General features: G+C 42.3%; 1 protein-coding gene across 1 annotated transcript; it reads left to right on the top strand.

Annotated features, from left to right (window-relative positions):
• Positions 1-1,875: 1,875 nt before the first annotated feature.
• On the top strand, positions 1,876-19,434 carry LOC106568020 (phosphoglycerate kinase). Its single transcript, XM_014138014.3, has 11 exons — positions 1,876-2,053; positions 10,450-10,500; positions 10,631-10,786; positions 10,998-11,142; positions 15,358-15,461; positions 15,673-15,792; positions 16,949-17,063; positions 17,310-17,489; positions 17,866-18,043; positions 18,382-18,480; positions 18,704-19,434. The coding sequence occupies exons 1-11, from the start codon at positions 1,989-1,991 to the stop codon at positions 18,742-18,744; spliced, it is 1,254 nt and encodes a 417-aa protein (XP_013993489.1). The 5' UTR covers positions 1,876-1,988; the 3' UTR covers positions 18,745-19,434.
• The last annotated feature ends 908 nt before the right edge of the window (positions 19,435-20,342 follow it).

The raw sequence follows: 20,342 nt of genomic DNA, 5'->3' as shown, positions 1-20,342 counted from the left end.
GTGAAGCATGTGCTGTTTTATTGTTGAAGAGAGGGAAAGATTGAAGTGTAGGGTCATTGAGATTGGATGGGTTTGGAAGGGATTTGGGGGAGGGTGTATTAGAAGTTAGTAGGGCTGTTTTTTTTATTTTCTCGGAAGTACTGAGTTAGGTAAGAGGGTTTAGAAATGTTGTAAATAGTGATTGACCACACATTCCAGCACAGTAGGTGGCGGTATGCACCTTTAACGTTGGTTTGCGGACAGTCATTATATCAAAGAAGTAGTGTCTGACTTTATTAGCTATTATAAGTTAAAAAAAAACATGGGGCTACTTTAAGCTAAGAGTAAGTACTAACAAAGTAACAAGAAGCAGACCCCTTAACAGTAAGATGAAACTAATGTCAGCTTGTGATGACTTGTGACTTAGAAAGTTAGCACTTACCTAGTAGATAGTTTCCTTCAGCAGATGTTCCCATGTTCTGTTTTGAGATGCATATTTGTTCAAGACGGCTGTCAATCTAAAAACTAGAGCCAAGTCTTTGCAATCGCAAAACATCTCCTTACATCAACCCACTGATGCGCGAGTCCGTATTGGCAGATGTAGCAAATGCAAGCGCCCACAGAACTGAGGGTGAGAGAGAGAGACATCTGCACGAGCTCAACCAGACGCGGGTGCAATTATTGAACTGGGAAAATCTTCACGCTGTGAGAAATTTCACAACATGACGTCACAACCAGGACGATTGGGAAAGATATTACATGACACCCTGTGCTGTGTTTAGTACATTCTGGAACGGAACTGGTGCTGTACAGAACGACCAGTTAGGGAACGCTGTTAGCATAGGCGCTACCCTTTATTAAATACGTCACTCGTTGCTTCAAGCCACACCAACCAAACGGGAGCAAACGTACCTCAAAGTCTGTTCCAGAACCTCAGTTGTCTTCAAAGCGCCACTTCGAGCAGAATGCCTTATTTCAATGCGATGTTGTTTTAAGTCCCATATGTCATTTCTGGAATGGCATTTTAATAAATATTAATTGGAAAAATGTCTGGTCTCTTAGAAGTTTCTTTGAACTAATATGATTAAATAACTTTCATATAAATTAGTCCACTAGTGCTACCCTACTAAACATTATCTTAAAAATTTGAAAAATATATTGTTTCTTGTACATTCTGTAATGAACAACCGGAGTCTGTTTTACATTTATTTTGGTATTTCTCTTATCATAGAAGTAGTCTGACTTTATTAGCTTTTATAAGTAAAAAAAAAAAAAAAAACCCCATAGGCTACTTTGAGCTACGAGTAAGTAATAACAAAGTAACAAGAAGCTGTGACAAGATATCTGTTGATCATATACATGCTAATTTTGCCCTTCTACTTGAAAATGTGATATTTGGTTTTACAAAATATAGCAAAGACTATGCAAAGCCTTTCTTCTTATTAAACTTCATTGTTATTTTTGCTAAATTCCATATTCATTACTTACATTTTAGTAATAAACCTCTTATTTTTGAGAATGAAATTTAACAATATATAAACAATTTCTTCTCATAACAAAAAAGCAATACAAAATGTAAATGTTTGTACTTTTTACAAGGTCTTCATATAATGTATTGTTTGTATTCCCCTGGCTGTTTGCAACGTCTGCATACTCTTTGTTTTTCTATATTGTATATTTTTAATTGCTTTACAATTATTTGTATTTATTTTTAAATAATTAAAATAGTCTTCGAGCAAAACGTTACGTGACTTTCGACACACGCCGTTTCCCGTTAAATTGAACTTTAAATGGAGGGCATAGCTCATATGACTGCCACTGGCATAACCCAATGGCAGTGCTGATGCAGCAGTTCCGTACTAGCTTTTGACCAATACACCGTGGATGGGCGTGTAACGTCCCGCCCACCCGAAGTGCTTCCTCGCTGAGCAAATGTGATTTCATTCGGGAACTACCCATCAGCAGAGTGAGGTAAAGGCAGAAAAGCAGGTGCATCTAAAATATCCAAAATGTCGCTGTCAAATAAACTCACCCTGGACAAGGTGGACGTGAAGGGGAAGCGCGTGATCATGAGGTGAGTTCTAATTGTGCCATCGGAAAGGGGGTTATTGGTGCTTTCAATACAACTGGGAAAACGAGGTCAAATCAGTGATCTTCAGGTCGGAAAGTCGGAGTTCTAGAAATATGCCCGAGTTTCCGACTTGTCATTTTTTCCCGACTTGTAATTGTTTTCCGACTTGTAATTTTGAGTTGAATAACCGTTAAACGATTTCCTTAGTCGGAACTCGGTTTTTCCGAGTTCGCAGTTGTCTTGAACGCAGCATTAGACATCGCATTGTGATTCGTAACAAGACAGTAACTGAGAGACGCTTGATACTTCACTTTGGAAACATTCACGATACATTGTTATCGAAGAGCTACATTGAACTTCATTGCAACTTCATTTGGTTGGCTTTTAAAAATATCGCCTAGTCCAGACCGTTATTAGTGTTTCTTCGTGGTTATACTGGTCCTCACTAGTTACCATAGCCACAAAGTCAGAAATTCCGCTTATTTCAAATCTTATTTTAAACTTAACCACACTGCTAACCTTCTGCCTAACCCTAACCTTAAATGAAGAACAAAGGACATTTTTATTTTAATGAATTCTTATCATATAGCCAATTTTGACCTTGTGGCTGTTGTAACTACTGAAAACCGGTGATGCATGTGCAGTCAGCATGTAGGCCACAATGTGACATCACCTAGCTTGCCACTCTAGCTAGCTATACTGAACAAAAATATAAACGCAACAATTTCAAAGATTTTACTGAGTTACCGTTTATGTAAGGAAATCAGTCAATTCATTAAGCCCTAATCTATGAATTTCACTTCACTGGGAATACAGATATGCATCTGTTGGTCAGGGACATGGATCAGAATCAATTAGTATCTAGTGTGACCACCATTTGCCTCATGCAGTGCGACACATCTCCTTTTTGCATAGAGTTGATCAGGCTGTTGAATATGGCCTGTGGAATGTTGTCCCACTCCTTTTCAATGGCCGTGCAAAGTTTCTGGATATTGGTGGGAACTGGAACACGCTGTCTTATATGTTGTTCCAGAGCATCCCAAACATGCAATGGAAAAAATGGACATTTTTAGCTTCCAGGAATTGTGTACAGAGCCTTGCGACATGGGACCGTGCATTATCATGCCGAAACATGAGGTGATGGCGGCGGATGAATGGCACGACAATGGACCTCAGGATCTTGTCACAGTACCTTTGTGCATTCAAATTTCCATCAATAAAATGCAATTGTTTGTTGTCCATAGCTTATTTACATTTTTTTTTACATTTTAGTCATTTAGCAGACGCTCTTATCCAGAGCGACTTACAGTAGTGAATGCATACATTTCATACATTTTTTTTCTGTGCTGGCCCCCCGTGGGAAAGATGTGTTCAACTCCAATGACTGCTTAAAGGTTCTGAACATAAGACAAGGGGAATTTAGAAGTGTTAAATGTTTTTACATCTGTAAAAAATATACCACTTCCATTTTTTAAAAAACATTTTTGACATTTGTGGAAAATGGTGAACAATTACACACTTATGTCTGCCCATACCATAACCATACCGCCACCATTGGGCACTCTGTTCACAGCGTTGACATCAGCAAACAGCTTGCCCACATGACGGCTTATGGTAGAGAAATTAACATTACATTATCTGACAACAGCTCTGGTGGGGTGGACATTCCTGTAGTCAGCATGCCAATTGCACACTCCCTCAACTGGAGACCTCTGTGGCATTGTGTTGTGACAAAACGGCACATTTTAGTGACCTTTTATTGTCCCCAGCACAAGGTGCACCTGTGTAATGATCATGCTGTTTAATCAGCTTCTTGACATGCCACACCTTTCAGGTGGCAGGATTATCTGGTAAAAGTAGAAATGCTCACTAACAGGGATGTAAACACATTTGTGCACAAAATTGGAGCGAAATAAGCTTTTTGTGAGTATGGAACATTTCTGGGATCTTTTATTTTAGCTCATAAAAGATGGGACCAACACTTTACATGTTGCATTTTATATTTTTGTTCAGTGTAATTAGCTGGCTAACACTATAGGTTTACAGAGTCACATCTAACAATACAAATCATTATTTTCTATTTCCGGGGTAATATTTGTGTTAACTCTTGAATTGTGTTCTGTGGGTGTCACTGAGTAGGCTGTTAACCTATTTCATGGGGTGCACAGTCCATAGGTTAGGCTGTATAGTGCAATTTGAATATTCAATATGCACAATAGGCTGACTGGGAAGGTGATTTCCCACAGTCAAAGTCCTGCAATAAGAGCTAAGACAATATTTGGGTGTCACTGAATATGCTGATACCCCATTCCATGGGTGTACAATCCATATAAGGCTGTACAGTGCATATAAGTATACCCCAATTAAATGATGCAATCTAATACATCCAGTGGGATTTCAAGTTTTTTTTTTATGTATTATTTATAAACTAACATGTGACCGATTCCAAGCTTGCCACTCTAGCTAGGTAGTTAGCTGGCTAACATTATAGATTTACAGAGTCATGTCTAACATGCTTATGGTGTTATGTACAGAGTTTCTAAACCCAGAGGCGCAACGTTGCATGACTTCCGCAAACGCTTGCGAAACAGACCAGGCCGGGGTTTGAAAAGTGAAAAATTCTTCCTTAGTTGTACATTTTCTAGAAATCTGAAGGCACAACCTAGATTCGAGCCAATGTCTTAAATATTTGGGCATGTTATTACTCCAACCTCGTGAAAGTGACACACGGACACATTTTCGTCAAACTACTCCATGTCGAAGGAGTGTCTTTGATTTGATGGCCTGCACATGGGCAGTTCGGCGCGAGACGACCGTTAGACCTAATGATGTGCATGCGCTTAGCTAGCCAACAACGCCATGACATCGCCTACAGGTGTGATCTGGGATTTCTATTGAAGAAGCAGTTTTAGCCTGTCTTCCTACTGTACTTTCTGTGGTTATAGTTCACTTTTCACATGTTGATTCTATATTTTTTTTGACTCTGTTGCTATGGTCACTGGCAGCTGTCATCCTCCATGTGTGGAATTTGTGGTTCGCCTTCAAAATAAGTCCCTAATTGAAAGTGATGCAAACTGATACAAATAGTGAAATCATTACATATTTGGATTAGATAATACTAAACAATGTTGGAATGTTACATAATTTGTTATATATATGATGGCCTGCACATGGGCAGTAGATATATATCATTATTTGTTTGATAATAAACAGAAAAAAACTAATCCCACTGTATTAGACTGCATAATTGAATTGGGGGCAACCTATAGATTGTGCACCCATGAAACAGGGAATCGGACTAATCGGTGACACCAACAGAACACAATTCTCAAAAGTCAACACAAATATTAGCTTCTTAGCTCTTATTGCAGGACTTTGACTGTGGGAAATCATAGGTAAGGCTGTACAGTGCATAGAAGTATTCCCCCAATGCAATTATGCAGTATAATGCATCCATTGGGATTTTGTTTCTTCTGTTTATTATCAAATTATTGTGTTTACATTTTAAATTATTTAACATTGCAATCAGCGTTATCTAGTCCAAATATGGCATGATTCCATTATTTGTATCACTTTCAATAAGGACCTTTTTTGAAGGTGAACTGCAAATTCCACTATTGTGGCTAAGTTATTATGGCTAGCTTCAAATCGGTATGGTCAAAATCCAATCACATTTTATTTGTCACATGCGCCGAATACACTATACACTTTTCCCTGAAATGCTTACTTACGAGCCCTTTCCCAACAATGCAGAGTGATCAGGATAGATAATAAACGGAGTAGCAGCAGTGTGTGTGGCGTCAATATGCATCTCTTTTGTTGGAGTGTCAGTGTAGTATGTGTGGGTTGAGTCCAGTGAGTGTGCATAGAGCCAGTGCAAGAGAGTAGTACAAAAAGGAGGATGGGGTACAACGACCAAGAGCCAACATTTAGGCAGGCTGCTACTAAATATTTTAATGAAGTTATTTGTAACTGTAGGCTACACTGCAGCCTCAGTTAGCCTAGCTAGCTAACATTAGCTAGCTTAACTTACTTCTCCTGGTTCATAGCAGTCCAAGACAGGTATTACGTAATCATTGTTGATGATAAATAACCTCGCTATGACACTAGGCTACCTTTAAATAAAGGTAAAAAAATAAATAAGTAATCTATAGTGTGAGTCGGCTTGGTTGGTTTGTCTCTCCCTCCCTCTTCCCTGCTCCCATGTCACTCGCTCACAGTACAGCCCCTCCCCTGCTTGCTAGAGCGGCACCCCTCTCCCTCCTCTGTGCTTTATCAGCTCCGGTTAATAAAGTGACACAAAATCATTTTCTGCTGCTTCCCTCACTCGGACTGGTTCTGGATCCGACCAGGTTCATACAGAGCGGGTCTAGTTGTCCTCGGGTCTGTTTGGAACGTGTCTCTATATTTACATTTTTTTATGCACGTCCGGGTGGAGAAGCCCCAGGGCCATGTTGGAACGGGTCCAACTTTTTGGATGGGTAAAAGACCTATAGTGTGGATCTTATAGGTCTTCATTGATATTGGACGCTGAGGAACTTGAAGCTCTCTGCCCGATCCACTACAGCCCTGTCGACGTGAATGGGGGCATGCTCAGCCCCCCATTTCCCGGTCCACGATCAGCTCCTTGTACTGGCACCATACTGTTAGGTCTCGGAACTCCCCTGTAGTCTCATCGTCGTCGGTGATCAGGCCTACCACCGTTGTCGTTGGCAAACTTAATGATTGTGTTGGAGTCATGCACGTCCACCCAATCGTGGGTGAACAGGGAGTACAGGAGGGGACTAAGCGTACGCTCCTGTGTTGAGGGTTAGCGTGGCGGATGTGTTGCCTTTTCCATTCATTCCTATGGAGGACTGCTCCTACTGAGGAGTGCAAATATGTCCGACCGTGTCTTCAAAGCCTCTCAATGGCCAATATAGCATCATCAATCCAGTGTTTATTCGTTATTGGTTTCCACCCCAAAATCGAAAGTGCGTACACATCGTTGGATTACTTCTTGGAGCAAATGTATTTAATTTAACAATTCAAACGAACCCCCTGCAACTAATCATGGAAGTTTAGAAGACGTGTTATCTTCCAAGTTGGGAATTGAGGACGTATCGCCAAGTAAAGCTTGGTATAAAATGTCTGTTACACTTAACATTACCTACCTAATGACACACATCAGCCAGCTGGAACAGTAATAATGGTCTTACTAGGTGACATTTTTAATAGGTATATTTTGGGTACTTCAGCAGGTGATGCATGCCACCACTCGTGACAGAACACAGGCAGTTGTCGTCTCACGTTTTCCCTATTCAAACCAATTACGTGCCATAGGAGTGATGCAGAATGGATGCAAGCATCCCTAAAATGTTAATTGCACCAATTTTAACTGTTTTTATTTTGCATTAAGATGATATCCGAGTCTAAGTACACATCTCTAAGCTGAGGATACATTCTACTGTATTTCTATTCAATTAGCTAGTTAATCTTATAAACACCATCCTATCCATTTTAGCTGATGGTATTTGCTCAGATATTGTTGTCATGTGTGGCTCCCAGGGGTGCTTCAGTACACTGAAAAACGACACCCACTTTTAAATGTCATAGGGCATCCTGGTGTCCCCAGCTCCATGTACCCATGATGACTGCAGGAGATGCATGAGGCCTTTTCTTTCCTAAAGGTCAAATCCACACTCCCATCAGCACAGATGACTTAACCTCTTACATCTAGACGTTCCGTTAGTGGAACACCTGCTCCAATATCCAATGATGGGCGTGGCGCGAAATACAAAGTCCTCGAAAATCCGAAAACTTCCATTTTTCAAACATATGACTATTTTACACCATTTTAAAGACAAGACTCTCCTTTATCTAACCACACTGTCCGATTTCAAAAAGGCTTTACAACGAAAGCAAAACATTAGATTATGTCAGCAGAGTACCCAGCCAGAAATAATCAGACACCCATTTTTCAAGCTAGCATATGATGTCACAAAAAACAAAACCACAGCTAAATGCAGCACTAACCTTTGATCTTCATCAGATGACACACCTAGGACATTATGTTATACAATACATGCATGTTTTGTTCAATCAAGTTCATATTTATATCAAAAAACAGCTTTTTACATTAGCATGTGACTAGCATTCCCACCGAACACTTCCGGTGAATTTACTAAATTACTCACGATAAACGTTCACAAAAAACACAACAATTATTTTAAGAATTATAGATACAGAACTCCTTTATGCAATCGCGGTGTCCGATTTTAAAATAGCTTTTCGGTGAAAGCACATTTTGCAATATTCTGAGTAGATAGCTCACCATCACGGGCTAGCTATTTTGACACCCACCAAGTTTGACCCTCACCAAACTCAGATTTACTATAAGAAAAATTGGATTACCTTTGCTGTTCTTCGTCAGAATGCACTCCCAGGACTTCTACTTCAATAACAAATGTTGGTTTGGTTCCAAATAATCCATAGTTATATCAAAATAGCGGCGTTTTGTTGTGCGTTCAAGACACTATCCGAAGGGTGACGCGCCCGGCGCGTTTCGTGACAAAAAATGTAAAAATATTCCATTACCGTACTTCGAAGCATGTCAAACGCTGTTTAAAATCAATTTTTATGCGATTTTTCTCGTAAAAAAGCGATAATATTCCGCCCGGGAGTCTGTTTTTTTTTGTTCAAAGACTGAAAATAAAAACATGGAGTCTTCTCGTGCACGCGCCCCCAGTCTCATTGTTCTCAGATCGACCACTATCCAAATGCGCTACTGTTTTTCAGCCATGGCCTGCAAAGTCATCATTCAACGTTTTGCCGCCTTCTGAGAGCCTATGGGAGCCTTAGAAAGTGTCACGTTACAGCAGAGATCCTCAGTTTTCAATAAAGAGAGTGTAGAAGGCCAAGAAATGGTCAGAGGGCACTTCCTGTAAGGAATCTTCTCAGGTTTTGGCCTGCCAAATGAGTTCTGTTACACTCACAGACACCATTCAAACAGTTTTAGAAACTTTGGAGTGTTTTCTATCCAAAGCTAATAATTATATGCATATTCTAGTTTCTGGGCAGGAGTAATAATCAGATTAAATCGGGTACGTTTTTTTTATCCAGCCGTGAAAATACTGCCCCCTATCCATAACAAGTTAAAGCGAGGGTAGACCAGGGTTTCCCAAACTCTGTCCTAAGACTCCCCTTGAGTGCACTACACAGCTGATTCAAATAACCAAGTCATAATCAAGCTGTGTAGTGCTAGGGTAAAAACCAAAACGTGGACCCAGCAGGGGCCCCAGGACTGAGTTTGGGAAACCCTGGGGTAGACAAACTACTATGAAAATCTCATTACATTCCATCCTGCATATTTGTCTGTCTATATAACATGCATATTTGTCTATGTACATCCTACTTCTATGAATCGGCATTGCTTACTTGTGCAGAATAGGACCAACTGTGACTGACTGTCAGGACCTTGTGCTGTTATGGAGACTTTGCTGTGGTAGAGCGAACAGTCTGGCAGACCTGTGCCAAGCCTGTCAAGCAGTCAATGTGCTGGCCTTATTCTGCGTATATGCACATCCTTGCTCCACTTCCAGTCTTTTATCCCTCGTATAAAACACCTGCCTTTACGGCCCTGTAGTGTAAGGTGCGGGTTAAACAAATGGTAGCCTATCACAAGGGCATCACTAGTGCGGCTGTGAATTGTGTTCCCATTTACCCATTGAAGGGGTCATTGCTAACAAAGGCATTCCATAGCAGTATCATTCTTCCCCTGTGCTGACCGTAGGGTTCTAGTATAATAGAGTACGGTTGTGGCACACACTGCCTGGTCCTGCACTTCACTGCATCAAGTGGGCCGGAGGAGAAACCGAGAGGGGGGGGTAGAGTTAGGTAATGGGCAGGAGAATGAGGGATGCAGCATGTTCTCATGGCACTGTGTGTCATACAGGAAAGTGTTTGGCTGTTGAATCATTTCGTTTCAATACTAAGCCCAGTGTCATGGACATGTTTTATAAGGGCTGCAAAGCCACTGGTAACTTACCAAAATTACTAGAATCTTAAGTAATTTTGGTTCTTATCAGAAAATCTACCCTCATATTAAACACCCATTGTATTTACTAAGCTTATTTATATTTAGGATAATGTTTTACAGCTTTGTCATTCTATTTATTTTTCATTTTAATGTATTCAATTATTTTACATGTGATAAGGCCACACAGACGGCCAGAGATGATTAGACACCCAAAAGGGCTACTAGATGTCTTGTGATAGGTTACATAAAATCCAACATTTTATTAGTTTACTGGTAAACTTAGTTTCCAGTAATATACCCTTCCTTTTGAACCATACATTTTATAATGCTCAAAACACTTATTACTGTGCCCAAAGCTGAATGTTATAAATGTCTTTTGCAGGGTTGACTTCAATGTGCCAATGAAGGACCATAACATAACAAACAATCAGAGGTAATAATGAACTTGTTTTAATTTTATCATCTTCAGTTAGTAATGCACATGATTAGACCCAATGCTACTAGTTCATTCTATAGGAGCCCGATTCCAGCCTTGGCTCATACTGTGTGCCTGTTTATTCCAGGATCAAGGCTGCTGTCCCCACCATCAAACACTGTCTTGACCATGGGGCCAAGGCTGTGGTGCTGATGAGCCACTTGGGTCGTCCTGATGGGAACCCCATGCCTGACAAATTCTCCCTGAAGCCTGTGGCCGCCGAGCTCAAGAGCCTGCTGGGCAAGTGAGTGAGACCTCATGGCATAGCTGGCTATTACCATGCTGCGAGTGAAATATTACACTTGCATGTATGTTACTGTGCCATTGACTGAGTTGTACCAATGAATGAATTGGTTTGACCTCTATTGACACACTTTGGTTCGCTCAACTGACAATGTTTCAGTGGGGTATCTGAATAAAGTACTCAATCGTGCATGTGTTGCACCCATTCTCAGGGACGTGCACTTCCTGAAGGACTGCGTAGGTCCTGAAGTAGAGAAGGCCTGTGCCGACCCTGCCGCCGGTTCAGTCATCCTCCTGGAGAACCTGAGGTTCCACGTTGCAGAGGAGGGCAAGGGCAAGGACGCCTCCGGAAACAAGGTTGGTCAACGACTGCTGTAGCCATTCCCAGAGGCCCTTCCTATTTACATAAAATGAGGGCTCCTACCCTGCAGAGGCCCAAGCTGAAACTGTCACTCCTGTGGTGTTGGCGTCAGCAGAGCTGCTAAAGGCATCGCAGAGAAGAAAATAAAGCCAAGCTGCAAAATAATGAGACACCAGTCAGCCATCTGACCTGAAAAGCAGGAATTTTGTCATTTGGAGACCAGGGTACAGAAAATGGCATCTCATCTGTTTGAGGAGTACAGCCACAAATTACTGCGTCACTGAGTACATCCATACTAAAACTGTTAGCAGCTCTTAAGAAGGTTGCACCACTGAGAGTATTATGTAAATGCATAGGTTTATAGGATGAGTTTCCTGTAGTATCTGTGCCTGCCTGTATCAATGGCCAGGATTCTACTTCTACTTCTCCTCTCATTTACCCGAGATGCAGCCCTGACCTGCTGACATTTGAGTGAAGGGTAGTGGGTTGTCTCGGGTCTAGCGTTTTGCTTTTCTTGTCTTGTGAGCCCTGGCTGGTATGCAACCCTTAGAGGAGGGAGGAGATTGGGAAGGGGGGTAGCTTTCAACCTTTCACAAGATCCCTCGATGGCTGGGGGGTGGCAGGCGACAGAGTAGGTAAGTCTAGATGTTACCCCTAACCGCTGATTCGGGGTCAGATCTTTTTCATTCATCTAATGCTTGAGGATAGGATTGGGGGATAGTGTAATTTGATCCCAGGTCTGTGGTTAAGGGCAAGTTCTATGATGACCTGGTTGAACTGTACTAGTGCCAACGCCTGGCATTTGGATGGGACACCATAGATCAGCCATGACCTTTCTGTGACCTTTCTGTGAAAGAGTCAAGAACTTTGCCTGTTAAAGGTCAGTAGGAACCTAATTATAAAGTACTTACAGTACCCTCGTCATGCAGTCCACTTCCCTGGCATCACTGCAGTATATTCACCACGTGCTCTTATAGATACACTATCTAGAATTGGTTGTTCAAAGAAAGCCGAACCATGGGTTTACAGTCTTCTGGCCCATATACTTTCAGAGTGAGGGACCCTCTAACATTAATATTAGGTTGTAAAATACAGAACTTCCCCTTTGAGTTTATGTTCAGTAGTGCTGAGCGATTAGAGCTTTTTTTTGAGGTTCGATTATGACAAAATTACAGTTTATGGTTTCCATAATTATTTTTGACTATAAATGCACTATGCATTGTGGGCTGAATGCTGTCACACAGAATGAAACAATTAATAGAAGTTGTAAAACATTTTAATGAATGGTAGTGATGTCCCATAATCACTTATTAACCATAAAACTATTTTATTAAAGTAAATTATTTGACTTTTATTTCATTCCAGTCATCTCATATCTATAGAGCTGCTACCTATGCTGTCTAACAAAATCACAATTTGAGTAGTAATTCAAAGTACTGCTGAATACCAACTATCAATCACTTAAGATAATATATTTTCAGGTAGAGATACCTCGCGAAGCAACTGCTTTCTATCCCTCTTGATCACGCATTCTCTCTTCTCTCAATCTCTGTGCCTGCCCCACACCGTTGGTATTATAGCTCAGTGCTCCACACAGACTGGACAAGTAGGCGCGTGTGCAATGGATTATGGTCATTGTAAATAATTACCACTTTTTTTGCGCTAAACTGTAGAATATTGGCCTGTTGGAAACTACAACATCCTACTACATGCACAGTTCAGGCTTGATCTGATTTATCTCTACAGAAACTGCGCATTGAGCTCACAGACAAAACGAAGGAAATGAATTGAAATAATTGAACGAAATTTCGGTTAATCGCTCAGTGCTAATGTTGACTTAATGCTCTAAGTGGAGCCCAGCGTTTGACCAAATACAATTCCATGTACAGATAAATAGTTAGCAGATGAAATAACTCCTTTGTAAGATAAATGTTTTAAAATGAAAACTGTATGGAAACGGGTGAATTAAGCCCCAGTTAGCAGGCTCAAGCAAGCTAAAACCCACATGGTAGCAAAAACTAACAAATTGTTAACAAGTTAGGAATGATTTAAACACATTTTGCTGTAGGCTACTATTTTCTAGTTAACAAAAAATAATGTATGTCATAAAATATATTCACCCCACCCAGTATTGTAATCAAAAGGTACCAGAAAGCATGTAGTCCTTGGTTCAGACAGTGTAGTAGTGTGGGCTCAATAGCATCTCATTAGTGTGCAAGATCTTGAGAATCAGCTGTACATGTGATGGAAGAATGCACTGGGCATGCAGAGAGTTGCAATTCCATTGAATTAGGCATAGTTTAACCAAAATATGCCACAATACTTAGAATTACCTTATGTGCATCCTACAAAAAAGGTTCACTGTTTTAAGCTAACTTTTTATGATGAATTTAAGCTTAACTTCCCATGGAACATTTCCGGACATTTTACTGGAAAGTTTCCGACGCTTTGCAACCCTATGTCACACCCAGTGTTCTGCCACACTGGTGGAGGTAATGCAGGCACAGCTTTACCTGGTGGCCTAGAGGTGTAGTGCATGAGAGAATTCGGAGCGCTCACACATTTGCACCAAAATAACCGCAGACATTCATGGATGGATGACAGATCCCCTCACTGTTCTATGGCTGCAGGGAGAAGGCATAGAAGTACTGCCAGAAGCTCAAAGGGAGCTCCTCCTAAACATCCTGAAGAAACCACCAGGTGTCCAGAGATGTGAGATGGATAAAGGGTCAAAGGAGCTATGGAAAGCTCTAAATAACATGATGGATGTGGCGCTAGATGTGCACCAAAAGGCCTGGCAAGCAGAACCGGATGCATTGGCCAATAGTGGTACTCTACAGTGTATCGTCAGCATGGAGAATGGACACTTAATCATCCAGTCCCCTGAGGAAGAAGGGGCTGGGTTTGGGAAAGAAGGCCAAGTTTCTGTCAGCAAGCCAGATAATGGGGCAAATGAGCTAAAGGCTCAGCTAACTGCCGAAGCTGAGAAAAGGAAGAAGGCCGAAGAAAGCCTGCTGAAACAAGGAGTCGCTCTACAAAAAGAGCAACAGCGAGTCACCAAGCTGGAGAAGTATTGGAGCGAGACTTTGCAGGAGCTGCAAACTTTGAAATGGGTAACTAGAAGAAAATGTGCTCCACATGATGAAGCTGAAGAGTTGAAGAGGAGGCTAAAGATTTTTCAAGATCTCCTCTGCAAAACTGAAGAGGAGAAAAAGTGTCTTCGAGAAGAGATTGAAGACCTCAATGAAGAATGCACAGTCCAGAGAGAGTGCATTGAGAACCTGAAGCGGGAGAAGGGTGAGCTGCAAGCCAAAGTGGTAGAACTGGTGCAGGTAACTGAGAGTCAAGATGAACAAACCCAGACTGGGGAGTCTTCAACTGTTTCTCAAGATGTAAGCTGCCAAACCAGCACATTAATAGATGGTCACAGACAGACGGACAACCAAGCATATTTGATCTCTGTGATTAATCAGACAGACGGTCTTGGTAAATCTCACAAGAATGAAGTATCTCAGAGCTTCCCATCACATGTTGGTGTTAACCATGATGCCTGTGAGTATGACCCCAGTGCACTGCAGAAGGCCCAGTGCACTCAAGAAGAAGAGTGGTGGTGGGATTCTGAGCGGGAGATGGATGATGAGTGCTATGCGCTCAACTACCAGGAACCCACAAACTCGGTGAGTGAATCCATTTTCATATGGGGACGATTATGGGAAACATTCAGAACCAGAGAGGAAGAAGGATGTATGACTAACAACCGTGGAAGCGAGTCTCACCTCCCAAAAGGTTCAGCTGCCAGCACCCAATTCGCCACAACAAAGACCGCTCAAATGATTGGACCACGTTTGGACCATTTCTATAACTCACCTTTTGATTTAAGAAATACACCAGCTTCTGCCTGGTTTTGAATTGTGTGTTGAGCCTCTGAATTGTCTCATATCACTACGCTCCCAGGTGCTTACAAGTGTTCTGACACGTATTATAAACCCTTAATACAGTTGCTGAACATGGATAGATGATATGGGCTATATTGATGAATGTGGAAAATGGCTTATTTTGTATCTTCCCATGTAGTATTTATTAATTGATGTCATCAATATGAATAAATGAGGCCTCTGTTTGCTGCACAATAGGCCATACAGTTCTGTCTGCTAGGTGTGGAAACCGCTCCTGCTGGTAGTAACCGGTCTATTCTCTCCTTTATCTTCTAGACCAAAGCCACCCAGGAGCAAATTGATTCTTTCAGAGCCTCTCTGTCCAAACTGGGAGACGTCTACGTCAACGATGCTTTCGGCACAGCACACAGAGCCCACAGGTAGGGGTCACCACACATTCTGTGGAGGAGTCAAGCATAAACTCTGATTTTTTTGGTATCCGCTGTTTTAATGAAAAATGGAAGCCATCACTTATTGCCAATCCCTTTCTCCTATACTTTCATTTTGAAAATACTTTGTCCCTTCCTGTCATCTCCTAGATAAAGATTTTTTATTAAATAATATAAAGTGACTGACTTTCTCTTCCCCCAGCTCCATGGTTGGAGTGAACCTGTCCCAGAAGGCCGCAGGCTTCTTGATGAAGAAGGAGCTTGACTACTTTGCCATGGCTCTGGAGAAACCAGCCAGGCCCTTCCTGGCCATCCTCGGAGGGTAAGTAACTGCTCAAAGGACCGTTTGATGCTTTAGTTTACCATGTCACTGATTGTCAACGGGGCAGGGATGGCTCTGTGATGAGTTAAGAATAAAGTACCCAGAGGCCTGCATCTGCTTCTATGATATCACTACTGGGGACTGGCTCTTCAACTGGTTGATCCAGCTAAAATAGACGGGTCTGGTCGTATTATATGCACAATGAAAGTCAATGAAAGCCATGCAACCTCACTTAAATATTTCTCACTGTTGCTCTCTTTCTATTCTCTCTACCACTCTATCTCTCTTTCTCTGTTGATACATCAGCCTTGGGCTGTTGTAGTGTCATTCTCAAGTGCAGGATGATTTTTTAAAAACATTTTTTATTTTTTTAAATACACAGAAGGCAGTCCAGGAATTGAGACCTTAAGCGTGTTGTGTAACACCTCAATCTGTGTAACAGTACTGTCTTTTCCTACTACTGAGCACAGTGGTGGCTGCTGAGGGGAGGACGGCTCTTAATAATGGCTGGAACGAAGTGAATGGTATCAAACTGTGTTTGATGTACTTGATACTATCCTACTCATTCCGCTCCAGCCATCACCATGAGCCTGTCCCCAATTAAGGTGCCACCAGCCTCCTGTGACTGAGCTCTTTACAGCCTAGCACAGTGGGAAAACTAAAGAACACAAATACGCGCGCACACACAGGTAACTACATTGCTCACATGTCGAAATTGGCCCAGTGTCGAGCCCATTTCAGCTGGGCATTGTGCAACCGTCATGTCCAGTCAGTGAGTGCAGCCAATCGGGTTCTTTCACTGCCACAGTTCTGTATTTTCAAAGATTTTTTACCCAGTTCAGCCTTTTTGGACATCTGCCAGTAACAAAGGACATTGATATGAATTGGCTAATGATAAGCCCCTCAACAATGGATGAAAACGGTAGGATTTAGCACTAAATTCATTAGACAAAAGGAACAAGTGTCAACTACAACAAACATTTCTGTCCCAATATGACTATCTTCCTCAACTAGAAACATTTCCATAATGTTTTACCATGTATGCATTATAACTCCACTTAAGTGTTTTATAATGGATTCTAGATAAACGGGCTTCATATTATTGGGCTATCAATGTTTTACTATGTTTAAATAGTTTGTCTGTTGTTGTGTGCAGAGCCAAGGTCAAGGACAAGATTCAGCTGATCAACAACATGTTGGACCAGGTCAATGAGATGATCATTGGTGGTGGCATGGCCTTCACCTTCCTCAAGGTCCTCAACAACATGGAGGTGAGGACAGAGGGAGGAAGATGGGGAGAAGGCTGTAGGGAGGGTGGGTGGGAGAAATGGAGAGATGTTACCCCTTTATTGGCAATTTGTATTTAAATCAGGATTTTAACCTAATTTAAATGAATATAATTCAGAACTCGCTTGTCACTCTGCACAATGTAGTTACATTTGTTTAATGTTCGACTATGATGTATATCACGGTTATAGTTTACATCTTACAATGAGTGATCCTCTCCTCCCTGCCAGATCGGCAACTCCCTGTACGATGATGAGGGTGCCAAGATCGTCAAGGAGCTGATGGCCAAGGCTGAGAAGAACAAGGTCAAGATCAACCTCCCCGTCGACTTCATCACCGCTGACAAGTTTGACGAGCATGCCCAGACTGGCACCGCAACCGTGGCTGCTGGCATCCCTGCAGGCTGGATGGTGAGGAGAGCAACCTAGGTCATGTTCATTGGGGCACGCAACGTAAAGCGTTTTTAAACATTTTGTTACAGAATACAAAAATAAGTGCTTCCTAATGGAAAAATCCAGTGTTATCCCAACCTGATTAGTTTTTTTCCCCTCCGTTTGATGCCTAATAAACTTAACACTGATCGGGTTTTATAGTCTTCTTGAAGGGTTTTTATGGGAATTTTTCTGATAGTTCTTGTGCTAGCTAGAAATGTTATATACTGTATCACTTTGAGAGCCAGATTAATTATAGGATCTTTTTTTACTGTAAATATTGTAGATGAATACCCTCAACACACAAAACTGTGGTTGAGCTCTGTGTCCCTGTGTCACCTTCTGTTCTCTCCAGGGTCTGGACTGTGGACCAGAGAGCAACAAGCACTTCGCTGCGGCTGTAGGCAGAGCCAAGCAGATCGTGTGGAACGGCCCCGTGGGTGTGTTTGAGTTTGAGAACTTCGCCAAAGGAACCAAGAGCCTGATGGACAAAGTGGTGGAGGTCACCAAGTCAGGCTGCGTCACAATCATTGGTAAGACCCTCGACCATCGTGTTTATATACAATGACCAAAAAACATGTATTTGACCCTGCACCTAATCCCAACTTTTGCAAGTAAATACACATATGATTGAGATCATTCGTTAAACAAAGCCTGCTCTTGCGCATCATGTTAAAATAATTTATTCAAGTTTATACTTGCCCTGCCATTTTGATTGGAAGGTTTGGTTCATCCACTCTTGATATCATTCTCACCGCCAGATGGTGCCAAACACCTTTTCTTCCTCACATCTATAGTAGTGAATGATCACTATGACAGTGAAGGATCTCTGATTTGAATGCTACCCATCTGTTGTCTTGGTGATGCCCAGGTGGAGGCGACACCGCTACATGCTGTGCCAAATGGGGCACAGAGGACAAGGTCAGCCACGTCAGCACAGGAGGCGGAGCCAGCCTGGAGCTTCTGGAGGGTGAGTGATCGCGGTCTAATCCTTACTGGCTTCACGCTGACCTTTGACCTATGCCCAGTTCAAAATCAGTGTCTAAGGGGATGCAGGCTAGAAAGAACAAAATTACATTTTGTTACTGTTATCCATGTATGCTGTAACTATTGGTATGATGACTTAAGAAGTAATGCTGAAGAGTTTTTCCAAAGCAGTGACCACATTGCATGTCGTTCCTTTCTGCCCACAGGTAAAGTGTTGCCCGGTGTGGATGCCCTCAGCAGCGCCTAAGCCCCATCACCGAGGAGAGGGGGGAGTGAAGACAAATTGACCCGCCAGAGTTTGGACTCCCAAGTGAAAAAGCTCCGTCTCCCACCTTGCATTAGCACCTCTACCATCATCCAGTGACCCAGACGTCAAATCACCTGCTCTCTAGTCTACTACTGTACAGACGGCTGGCACAAATGGGAATGCGCTCTCCCTCACTCCTGCACCTGCCCCATATCTTCATCACTGAGGAAGTGGAGGCGTTCGTAGCTGAAGCCACCCTCACATGCACTTATGTTCCTTCCTGCTGTGTTTCTCTAGGAGACGAGGGCCAGAGACCAGTCAGCTGCAGCTAGTTGTTTTCACCATACAGGAATTTGGGAATGTGCCATGTGTTAAAGAGCGCCTGCGTGGGCATCACTCTTGTTTAGCCAGCCAGCCCTGGGAGTATTACAACCCTTCTAGCGTAACATTGTGTGTTGTAGCTCTATCTAGACCTTTATATTTGTCCTCAGCCTCCACAAAAAATGTTGGCTCTGTCAGTTGCCCCCCTTCTCTCAACCATGTCCTCCCACCTGTTATGTCATCCTTCTTGTGACCCTGTGGCTTGTAAGATAGTCGTTCCCCAGTGGGGGTTTCAGAGGGGTCGAGCTACTGTAAGTCATGTGACCTGAGCAGATGCTCACGGAATAAAACACTTGGTGTAAAATATAATATATTTGACTGTATTTATTTGTACGTAAGTGTCATTTTCACTGCTAATTATAAGTGTGTATGCTGAACACTGCTACATTTTATTTGTTTACATTTAACCTTTATTTGACTTGCCTAGTTAAATAAAGAGCATTCTTATTTACAATGACAACCCACTGTTCCCCGGTAGGCCAACTGCCTTGTTCAGGGGCAGAACCACAGATTTTTACCTTGTCAGCCGGTTGATTCGATCCAGCAACCTTTCGGTTACTGGCCCAACACTCTAACCAATAGGGGACCTGCCTCCTCAAAACATGTACTATGCTTATGCTGAATAGTGACTATTATGCTGAATACCATGGCATTACTACACAGGGTTGGGGAGTAACTGATTACATGTAATCAAATGTTATTAGTCACATATGCTGAATACAACAGGTGTAGACCTTACAGTAAAATGCTTACTTACAAGCCCTTAACCAAAGCTGTTTAGAAGCCTCTTGGACCTAGACCTGGCGCTCTGGTACCACTTGCTGTGCGGTAGCAGAGAGAAGTCTATGACTAGGGTGGCTAGTCTTTGACAATTTTTAGGGCCTTCCTCTGACACCCCCTGGTATAGAGGTCCTGGATGAAAGGAAGCTTGGCCCCAGTGATGTACGGGGCCGTACACACTACCGTCTAGTGCCTTGCGGTCAGAGACCGAGCAGTTGCCATACCAGGCAGAAATCCAACCAGTCAGGATGCTCTCGATGGTGCAGCTGTAGAACCTTTTGAGGATCTGAGGACCCATGCCAAATCTGAAGGGGAAACGGTTTTGTCGTGCCCTCTTCACGACTGTCTTGGTGTGCTTGGACCAGGTTAGTTTGTTGATGTGAACACCAAGGAACTTAACTCTCAACCTGCGCCATTACATCCCCGTTGATGAGAAT

The sequence above is a fragment of the Salmo salar genome, chromosome 13 (genome assembly GCF_965601325.2).
Source record: "Salmo salar chromosome 13, fSalSal1, whole genome shotgun sequence".
NCBI classification, from domain to species: Eukaryota; Metazoa; Chordata; class Actinopteri; order Salmoniformes; family Salmonidae; genus Salmo; species Salmo salar.
Note: the sequence above shows the minus strand (reverse complement) of the source record. Positions and strands in the feature narration are given on the sequence as shown.